We start from the raw sequence: 11,175 nt of genomic DNA, 5'->3' as shown, positions 1-11,175 counted from the left end.
TTACAATAGCTTCAAATGATTGTGGCACAAAGCCAAGAGAAGTTAATATGTAAACAGCATATTGCAAATAACCCCCTGGACCAACATGAGTATGTGTTCCACTGATTGCCACATTCTCTTCAGTATCCAAATTTGCATACCTTCAAAGAAATCAGCTAATTTAGGTTCCTGGGCTCTCAATATATTTCTAGCCAGAGAGATAATACTTTCGAAGTTAGAACTGCATTTGTTCTACTAGGCAAATATTTTATGCATCTCCAAAGAAATAGCATCATTGTTTATCCTTTTTTTTAATTAACGTTGATGGGCAGAAAATTCACACGTATACGCTAAGACAACTACATTTCTTCATATATAATTTTTACTTATTATGTTGCTTGTAGATTTTTGTTACATATTTTTCTTATGATATGTTGTGTAATTAACAGATTATGGAACCTACCAAGCCTTTTATGCATCCCGAGCCTAGAGATAATTTTGTCTTGCATTTACAAAAGGATCATAGGTCATCCATTGTGAGGGAGGTTGGAGGTGGTGATAGTCAGCGGTCACGACATCGCAATCCTAATAATGTCAAGTTCCCTCCTTTACATAAAAGAATGGTACCGATTCTACGTGATTTAAGTTTTGATGGTGTTTCTAGGTTGACGGGCATCCAAATTGATTGGAGTTTGATTACTGCTTTGATAGAGAGATGGCGACCAGAGACACATACTTTTCATTTTCCTATCGGAGAGTGTATGATATCATTACAGGATGTTAGTTGTCTTCTCGGCTTAAGGATTGATGGTGCAGCTGTTACAAGTTTTACTGCAGTTGAAGGTGGATGGGGGAAATTTGTTGAACATGTTTTTGGAGTATTTCCTTTCAAAGAAGATGAATTAGGGGGACAGGGAGTAGGGAAATCAGGTGGACCTCTTGTCGGTGGTAGGTTGAAGTTTAGTTGGTTGAATTTGATATTTCCTTCTCTTCCAGATGATGCTTCCGATTTACAGCTTAGGCGTTACACACAGTCCTATATATTACAGCTGATTGGTGGGGTCCTGTTTACTGATCATTCTGGTGGACAAGTGCATTGCATGTACATTCCACTGATTGCGGATCTTGATTCATGTGCAAAATTATCTTGGGGCTCTGCTGTTCTTGCTTTCTTGTATAGAGATTTATGCAAGTCGTGTAGGAAAGAGAAAGATGAGAATGCTGGATGTCTTATATTATTGCAGTTGTGGGCATGGAGTAGATTGCACACCTTGTCTCCTGTTCCTCGTGCCCCAAATTTAAGCAATCCTGAAATTTGGGGTGATATTCCTGGACCATATGGTTTAAGGTAATTTTGTACTTTTAATGCTTAAATTAGAGCACTTCTAGTAATTTCATAGAATCATTTTAATGTGCTTTATACATTTTCATGTGTTACGTAGGTGGTGTGCTAGTCTATCGTTCATTGATAGTGGTTCACATGCATTAGCACATTTCCGTTTGTCGTTGGATGTTCTTGTAGATTCTCATTTTACATGGAAGCCGTATTCTGATGAGATTCTTGCGGCACTACCTGATTCTTGTAGAGAAGGTAGTTCCATATGGCATTACCAGGGTCCTTTGATCTGTTTCTATATTGTGGAGCCACATCTTCCTGAGAGATGTCTACGTCAGTTTGGCATGATTCAGGCTATACCATCTCCTTGTACTTACTCAAATGATCTTCACAAAATTGATTTGAAGGGGAAGATAGACATTGATTGGGCTACGATACATCATGTTCATTTAGGACATTGGGATAGTAGAGTTCAACATGTATTTGTAGCAGATGTAGGTGATGGTGTGTCGCATGATTATTACCATTGGTATTCATCCATCACTCTACGATATATCACCCGTATTGGTGGTGGTCATTGTTATACGGTATTTATAATTCAATATTTTTCATGCTACCTGGTGCTTTGTTTTACCGATCAGTGACTTTTTTATGCTTCTTTGCACAGATGGATTTATTGGATCACATCGAGTCTGTGTACAAGGGTGATATAGTCGGAGATATACCAACTATAATTGATAATGCTAAACAGATTCTATCGGATACATTCTATTCAGGATACTATCAAGATTTTCCAATTGAAGACAGACGTGCTAAGGAAGTTGAGCTAAAAGGGAAGCCTAAACGAATTCCAAAAGGAAACCGTGCAAGGGTCAATCCTCCGCGGATGCGAGGATTGCTGCCTAATGTTCATAGAGATATTCATATAGAGGAAGATATAGGGGATCATGAAGGCGGTGTGCATTTGGATGATGATAATGAGGCTGAAGTTATGGATGAAGCAGCGGCAGAGAAAGCAACAAGAGCGGCAGAGGCAGCGGCAAGAGAGGCCAGGGATCTATCTTACTGTCCTAGATGGAATTTGTTGCCATCAAATGACTCCATATATATGTCACCTCCATGTGAGCAGACTGAACAAGCCGGTGGCAACCAAAGTCCTCCATTGTCACATCCTACATTCTTTTTATTCACGCAGTCCCAAGATCCATTAGCAACACAGTCTCATTTGGGAGTGAATCAACTACAGGCCTCAACACATCAAGCTTCATTGCAAGATCAACAACAACCTATGCAGACACCTGAGCACCAGCATCAACTACCAGTACAGACACCAGTTCAGCAGCAGGAGGTGCAACAACAGTTAGAGCTACAACAACCAGCCCATCAGCAGCCAACACAACAGTCGGTGTTGCAACAACCAGCACTAAAACTGCCCATGCAAAAGTTGCGACTGCCAAAACTTCCAGCACAAAAGGTTCCACCTCAGAAACAACAAGCAAAGCAGCTGGCAACATATCAGCAACCACCAGAACATGTGCAAGTGCAGCAACAACCAGCACAAGAGTTGCAAGCACCGCAGGAAGCACCTCGTGAGCAGCTGCATATGAAGTTGCGAGCTCGCAAGCATGCACCTCCAGGATGTGGGACCGCTGGTAAAAAAGAGTTAGATACTTACAAACGACGGTGAGTCCTTTTGGTTGTCATACTTATACTACTTATATGTGTATTCATTTGTATATGAATTTCAACTTTTTTAGTTATGTTGTTTTTGTCTTATTTTTATAGGAACAAGGATTAACAACTCTTGGTTTTTGGCACTTGACATTGGAAAGTTGGATAGGTGAGTTCTTTATGCATTGCATGGCTTTATAAAATTAAGTATATTTTTACAATTGTAGAGATGCACCTCTAGATATATGTTTTGTAAGCCGTATTTTACTAATAGATATATTTTATGCTTCTAAAAATAAACCCTAACAAATTTAGTAGAATGGTATGTGGGAAAATAAATAACCTTCATTCCTAATGATTTATTCTCTTCAAAAAAATTGAGAAAATATGAAAGTGGCAAGTTAATACTAATTTAGTAGGGGAAGCATATTAGTATAACATAAATATGTATGAGACCTACAAACAAAAAGACATTTAATTACAATTTAGAGAAGCCTACCTGCATAGTCCTTGTTCTAGATATAGGATTCAAAATATCCTCAGACTCTGATTCGCGCAATATAAGTCTAATATCTTCATCCGTAAAAAGCAAACCAAAGCTATAAGTTGTGCAAGCAAAGGTGTTAATCCCCAATTGTAACAGTACCATTCTATAAGCATATTAGTGATTAGTTTTGTTGCTGATTTATCTTATATAAGCATATTAGTGATTAGTTATGTTGTTGTTTTATGACATTTAGTTTCTAAATATTTTGTTTCCTCTTTTTATTTTTCCAGGAAAAATTATAGGCTTAACATGTTGCAGAATATGATGAAGTATTGAAGAGAAAATGAATTCATTTTGACCCCACTTTGCAGATGTAATGTCAGAAACAATATAATATATAATAGTATTCTAATTTAAACTTCAACCCTAATTTAATAGTTTTTAATAATTTAGGGTTCACTAATTCCAAAATTGGGTTTTAGAAACTTCTACAAGACTATAATATATTGTAAACGGTTTAGGGTTTAGGATTTAGGGTTTAGGGCCTTTAGGCCCTAAACCCTAGAGCCTAAACCCTAATTTAATCTAGGGTGGCCCTAAACCCTAGGAACCAAACTATAATTTAAACTTCAACCCTAATTTAATAGTTTTTAATAATTTAGGGTTCACTAATTCCAAAATTGGGTTTTAGAAACTTCTACAAGACTATAATATATTGTAAACGGTTTAGGGTTTAGGATTTAGGGTTTAGGGCCTTTAGGCCCTAAACCCTAGAGCCTAAACCCTAATTAAATCTAGGGTTTAGGGCCTTTAGGCCCTAAACCCTAGGAACCAAACTATAATTTAAACTTCAACCCTAATTTAATAGTTTTTAATAATTTAGGGTTCACTAATTACAAAATTGGGTTTTAGAAACTTCTACAAGACTATAATATATTGTAAACGGTTTAGGGTTTAGGGCCTAAACCCTAAGAACCAAACTCTAATTTACACTTAGACCGTAATTTAAACAAGGTTTATCTCTTTGTTTTCACTCTTGCACAGGCGTATGACACTTATACGGAGTGGCCAAAGGCGTATGGATTGCGGCGTATCTAAGCACTGAAGCGTATCTAGGCGAATCTATACTACGTTGTACAGAAAAATCTGCGTATCCAGTGAAACCAACATGACCTTTGGCGTATCAAAGTAATACGTATTACCTATAGGCGTTACATCAGTTTGCTTATCAGCTCCATTTTCTCAATTTTGGAGGCGCATCACTCGATACTTCTAGCACTGCAGTGTATCCAGGAGAAATTCACGATCCAGGAGGCGTATCCACCGAACACTACATACAGAATAAACATCAGTGTAACGATTTTAAACTTTTTTAATCTCTAAGGAAAAGGAAGGCGTATCTACTAGATGCTAGTTACGGACAGGCGTGTCAAGGGGATACACTGTCTTGTAGGCTTAACGAAACCATTCTGAACACTTTCTTGGAATATGACAAGGAGCTGGCGTATCTCTTCGTTTTGACTCTTGCGCAGGCGTATGACACTTACACGGAGTGGCGGAAGGCGTATGCGGTTAATTCTTCCTAACTGCCCAAGGCGTGTAAATCTCATACGGAGATAGTGAAGGCATATATAGTGTAAGCCCTAATTGTTTTCTTCGTGTTCCTTCAAAAGCCCAATATGTCTGTATTTCATCAGTTCTCTGGCGTATCCAGTAGATGCGTTTTACGCATAGGCGCATCCCGTGGGCATTTAGGGAGCCCCATCCCGCCCGTGGGTATTTCGGCCGATGATTGTTCAGATGTGGTTATTTTTGTCTTTTACCCCTAATCATAGCCGTTTGGGAAATCTTAAATTAAGTGTCTGTTTGAGAAATTTTAAAATAAGTAATTTATGATTTAAATTGAAAAGTTAATAAATGCTTATAAGTTATACAAGTGTTTGGATAATTTAACTTATAAGTCATAATTGTTTATTTAAATGAACTAAAATAATTTTTTTTAAATATACTTATCTTAATTCTTATATTTTAAGTTAAATTAATATTTAAAAAATATATTTTAAAACTAAAATTGTTAAAAAACAAAAAATCAAAAATAAGTTGAGAAAAAATACGTCGTTACTAACATTCAACTTATCAGCTTATAAGTTGTAAATTCAACTTATAAGTTGGGCCGACAAACACTCGTAAATAAGTTATTACGGACTTATAAGCCAATAAGCCAAACAGTTCCCAAGTTACTTATGACTTAAAATGAACGAGGGACTTATAAGTGATAAGTCGATAGATACTTATAAGTTAAACAAGTGTTTGGTTAAACGTCAGAAATTTTTTTACTTAAATAAATTAAATTAATAAATTTGAAATACAATTATCTTAATTTGTAAATTTTAAATTAGAAATATATGTAAAGACATAAATTTTAAAATAAAAATTAATAAAAAATCAAAAAGAAAAATAAGTTGAGAAAAAGTACGTCACTCCTAACATTCAACTTATCAGCTTATAAGTTCTAAATTTGAGTTATAAGCGGGGTCGACAAACACTCGTCAATAAGTTCTTACGGACTTATAAATAAATAAGCCACTTATATTGTGCGCCAAACATGCCATAGTGATGGTCTGATGCATAGTTGTGTTGTGAAATAAATGTAAAATTGTAATATGCATGTGGGTCTGGCCCAATTTTTCAGGAGGAAGTATAATTATGATTTATGGGCATGTCTGGATTTTTTTGGAAGTACTGGTTGCTAGTAATGTGTTGCTGCTACAGCTATACAGTCTGGACTCTGGCTGTAACTTGTAAGTTCTCTAGCTAAGTCATCCACTGGGCTCTCTGTGGGCTGGATTTACTGGATAAAGGTAAAGGGCTTCCGCTCAATAACAGCACAGCAACTCCAATAAACAAAACAAACAAAACAAGTTTTTTAGATTCAAGAGTAACAAGTAGGAATTATTATCATACACAAAGATATTTTATTAGCTATTCTATTTTCTATGAAATTTTATTTTAACGTTTTTTCATGTACTTTGATGTATACATGCAAATATTCCTTTCACATTAGTATCACCCAAGTAAAAAAGACACGTATACGAATGTACACGACACGATCTACTCGAGACCATTCTATTCTCTCCTACTAAACAAACTGAACATGAAAAAGGAACTTGACTATCGAGTGCACAAAAATGAGAAAGCAAAGAGAGGAAGGAAGAATAAGAAACATGTGGAAGGGCTATAGACACCACCTCAAAGCCAAAGGCTTTACCCCAAGGAGCCATGTGGAAGATAGGGAGGTCCCCTGTCGTCCCCATGTCTCGTAGTGGCCGAAAGCATAAAAATGGATCGGATAACTTAAAATATGTGTGTGTTTCTGGATACAAGATGAGTCTGTGTGTGATGAATTATGATCAGAGGGCCAGGAGAACATGCAAATAAATGCCTACTGCAATCAAATGGACTTTTATCTTCCTCCCATCAATCTCATTAGGGCTACCACTATATAAAAAGGAAGTGGCTTTCCCTTGTTTGCCAGAGATGAAGATGCTGTTGCCCTATCTTTTTTCCCTTCACCATTAACTGGAACAAAGTAAAATTGGGTTTTTTTTTGCATGAGGTGAACTAAACTCCAGTATTTCGAAACCAGTTAATTAATCAAGCCGCTGATCTTATCTCTGTAGTCAAATGTGAAATGTTATAACCAGTTTTCTGTCCTAAGTAACCAGCATATTACGCTATTTTCCGTCATAGGTTTATTTATTATTTAATTGATAAAACGGGCGCATGTTCACTAACTTACAACAAAATTAAATTTTGCGACAAAAATTAAACTTATTACTTGAGCAAAACCAACGACGATTTAGTTCAAAAAAAAACATCATAAATGATTTAAATATTTGTTGTAATGATATTCATGCTCGATTGATAATAAATAAATCAAATATAATATCTTTTGAGAATAATTTAGAGTCGAGCCCAACTCAAACCCTCTTTACTTGTAACAGGCACATTATGTAACTTCCAGATAATTATGTAATTATATTCCACAGTAACGAAATTAAGATCTTAACATACGAAGGAAAAGGGGGAAGCAATTATTATTGAACCTTGATAAAATAATAATTGATAAAATAATAATCTCGTTAAAATAATATATTTCTCGGATTCCAACATAATGGACAAAGTGTATTTTTACTAAACTCGTTAAAGTAATATTTTTTCACGGTACCAATCCTATTACTCTTTAACCGTAAATCGAAAGCCTTCGTCCGCTCGTTTGAACGCTTATTTCGTCCGTTAACCAAAAGCATTTTTTCCGCCTTAGGAATTAAAATATAGGAATAAAATTAAATAAATTTAAGAAAATTTAGGACTGACTTTTTTTATTTAATTTATATTACTAGGTCATCCGGTCTTCAACCTAACTTGTTCTCTTCTGTAGTTAGTAGTTCCTCAGTGACCTACTGTATATACTCCCTGTCTATAGCAGGAAAATGCAATAAATTCCAAAAATTATTATATATATATATATATTAAACAGTGATATAATTAATAATTTTCTAATAATAGTATTAGACCGCATACATATAAATATTTGTATACAAATTAAATTTTGGTATTTATCATGTCATACATATTATAACTAACTAACTTTACAATCCATGCGATACACGGGTCTTCATTAATAATTTTATATTAGTTAAAATTATAATAATTTTTTTTAGATCATTACCTTATTAGTATATTTATAAATAATAATATAAATATTTGTTAATGTTGGCGGGATTCGAACCTGAATCTCTGGGATAGTGTATAAATAATAATATATAAATATTTGGTGTATTGGTGGGGTTCGAACCTGGGAGATTAGTAGTGTTTAAATAATAACATAAATATTTGTTATCGGTTTGAATTTGAGTAGTATATATTTTTTAGTATTTGAATCTAACAGACATGATCAGATTAAAAAGATCCAACGGACATAAATGAGGATAACCAAACCAATAAAAAAAACATATCAATATTGTATAGATTTGTAAAAAAAATAAAATTGAAGTACCTAATTTTAAAGTATTAATATAAGATGGGTATTTCTCTAACCCCTTAGATTCTAGAGTAACCTTCTTAAACCCTAGCGGTGCTTCCTTGGAATATAAGCATTCCCTCTCAACAACCATAAGGGAGGCAGCTGGAATCATGTGTGTATATGTAAGCAGCTCCCTCATCTCCCACTCCAGAAAGGGAAGGCCCCAAACCCATGACAAAAATTTCCCACTTTCATAAAGGAAAATGTATATAGCTAGGTTAATATTTATCAAACATATACCTACCACTTGACATCATCTGCAAATATTTATAAAGAACATATTAAATGAGTAGTATATCTGAACTCATTAGAGAAATCTCTATATGTCATATAATTCTAAAATTCTAACAACACATTCACCATTTGTAATGCATAATGAAAGTAGTTAAACTTAATATATTCATTTGTTGATTGTGATTAGTCAATTAATTAACGTTAAAATATTGGTAAACACCTGGTTAGTCAGTTCAATCAATTATCCCGCTGAATGGGGGAACGGGTGATCATGACGTACACGTACATTATAATGCAACTACAAATGTCAATGATTCTATACACACAGCTTTATTCTTGGTGTTAAATTTTCAAGCACATATATTTACTTTAAACTGCTTTTAAAAGATGTAGAAGATCCTCGCGTGGGCTTATTACATATGTGTTTGTTCATCTTTAATTGGTTAGGTTAATAAGATATACAACAAAATTAACTTTATCTTTTTACAAAGAGGAAATTTGGGCATGCCATTACAATTTGTTGTTTATTATAATGCATCTAAAAAACATGCACACGTCTAATACCGAATAGGTTCTTCGGGAAACTTCTCTACATGCCCTATTATTCTATGGATTTATTATAACTAGACTCGATAATTTTGAATATGACACAATTTACACGATACGAAATAATCCAAAAATATAGTATTTATGTTTGCTTTATTAGTACACGACACAAAAATACATGAACAGGAAAATACACGACCCAGATTTAGTGTCGTTTGTGTTTTACCTTCGAGTACACTATACGATACGCAGTATACAATATAAATAAATATTATAATTAAATATTAATATTTATAAAAAGTATATATATATATATATTTATTTATAATAGATATATGCATATTATTTTTAAAATAATTACTAAATTGTATAATATCTATATACGGAGTTACTCAAATGAGAACCCCCACTAATGTGAGAACTGAGATTTAATCTCAGCCACATCTTTTTAATAATTACTTTTAATCTAAACCACACATTTTAATTTAGTTCATCTCTCTCTTAACCTCCTATCACCCCACCAGACCCATGCCCACGTTGCCGTCTTATCCCCATCAGTGCCTTTATTCCGCCACCGCCCATCTCCACCAAATCTATCTCTCCCTCTCTCTCATAAATATTTACATACATACATACATATATACACTTCACATTCAGATCTGATGCCGCTGTTGTACCAGGCCCGCCGTCACCACCTCAGCCCCCTCGCCTCTTTGCCGCCCTCTTATTCACTCTCTCTCACATAAACCACTACTACGGTATGTGCGATTTTCAGATCCGCTGCTTAATATTGTTGCTAGTTTTTATGAAAGTCTGGTGATTCTTTTTTAATTTTTACTGATTTGTTTCCGTTTTTAATGATGTTGTTATGATGTCGGTTGTCGGAGTTGATGAATGAAGCTGGTGGCTTGATTTGGTGGTGAGAAATAGTGGCTGAGTGTGGTGATTTTTGTTTGCCGATGGTGATTTTTTATTTTCGGGCGGTGATTTTTGATTTTTCGGCGGTGATTTTTGATTTGACGGTGGTGATTTTATATTTGACGATGATGATTTTTTGGTGGTCTCTGGTGGTGGTGGTGGTGGTCGTCGGTGGTGGTGGTGACCGGAAATGGTGGTTGCTGGTGATTGGAGGTGGTGGCGGGTGGTAAGTAGAAAGAAGATGGTGGAAGAGGTGATGGTCGGAGATGATGATGATACTTAAGATGAGTGAGTTAGATTAAAAATAGATTAAAATTTTTATGGTTGATATTAGATCTCATATCTCACAAAAAATGGTTCTCACTGGAGTAAGACCCTATCTATATAAATGTGATCTAAATATATATTTTTAATATATATTGTAAAAAAATTACGTAATAATATTATATTTTTATTTATCAATTTTAATTAATATTAATATTCAATTTTACAGAAAAAACACGACACGAAATGACATGAAAGTACACGAACACGAAAGTACATGAACCCTAAACATGTCGATTTTGTGTTTGACCTTGAAGTACACAAAACACGAAAATGTATGACACAAAAATATACGGCACGAACGAATTGTCAGGTCTAATTACAAACTATATTTACGTGTTCATATGTATCCATAGAGTATGTAGAGGGTGGACATATGCCTGCCTCCAAGGTCACATAAAACATACGTTAAATTAGGGTTCCTAACACTGCAACACCCAATGAATAAAAAAAAAGGTTCTTACAAAGGAGTACTAGGCAAGTGTTCAAATGAGAACCCAAATTAAAGTGAGAACTGAGAACCCAAATTAAAGTGAGAACTGAGAACCAATCTCAGCCACACCTTTTTATTAACTACTTACGATCTGGACCACA

At 34.7% G+C, this 11,175-nt stretch overlaps 1 protein-coding gene across 1 annotated transcript; it reads left to right on the top strand.

Moving 5' to 3' along the window:
• The first annotated feature begins 431 nt into the window (after positions 1–431).
• LOC141683577 (serine/threonine-protein phosphatase 7 long form homolog) lies at positions 432–3,156 on the top strand. Its single transcript, XM_074488322.1, has 4 exons — positions 432–1,327; positions 1,422–1,902; positions 1,983–2,998; positions 3,101–3,156. Exons 1-4 carry the CDS (start codon positions 432–434, stop codon positions 3,111–3,113), a joined length of 2,406 nt encoding a protein of 801 aa, XP_074344423.1. The 3' UTR covers positions 3,114–3,156.
• The last annotated feature ends 8,019 nt before the right edge of the window (positions 3,157–11,175 follow it).

The sequence above is a fragment of the Apium graveolens genome, chromosome 9, assembly GCF_009905375.1.
Source record: "Apium graveolens cultivar Ventura chromosome 9, ASM990537v1, whole genome shotgun sequence".
In the NCBI taxonomy this organism is placed as follows: Eukaryota; Viridiplantae; Streptophyta; class Magnoliopsida; order Apiales; family Apiaceae; genus Apium; species Apium graveolens.
Note: the sequence above shows the minus strand (reverse complement) of the source record. Positions and strands in the feature narration are given on the sequence as shown.

What these genes read in the sequence shown, in the direction of transcription:
- LOC141683577 (XM_074488322.1), top strand. Translation starts at nt 432, where the DNA reads ATGGAACCTACCAAGCCTTTTATGCATCCCGAGCCTAGAGATAATTTT. An exon ending in CCTGGACCATATGGTTTAAG is followed by an intron (nt 1,328 to 1,421) that starts GTAATTTTGTAC and finishes TGTGTTACGTAG; the next exon opens with GTGGTGTGCTAGTCTATCGT. An exon ending in GTGGTGGTCATTGTTATACG is followed by an intron (nt 1,903 to 1,982) that starts GTATTTATAATT and finishes TTCTTTGCACAG; the next exon opens with ATGGATTTATTGGATCACAT.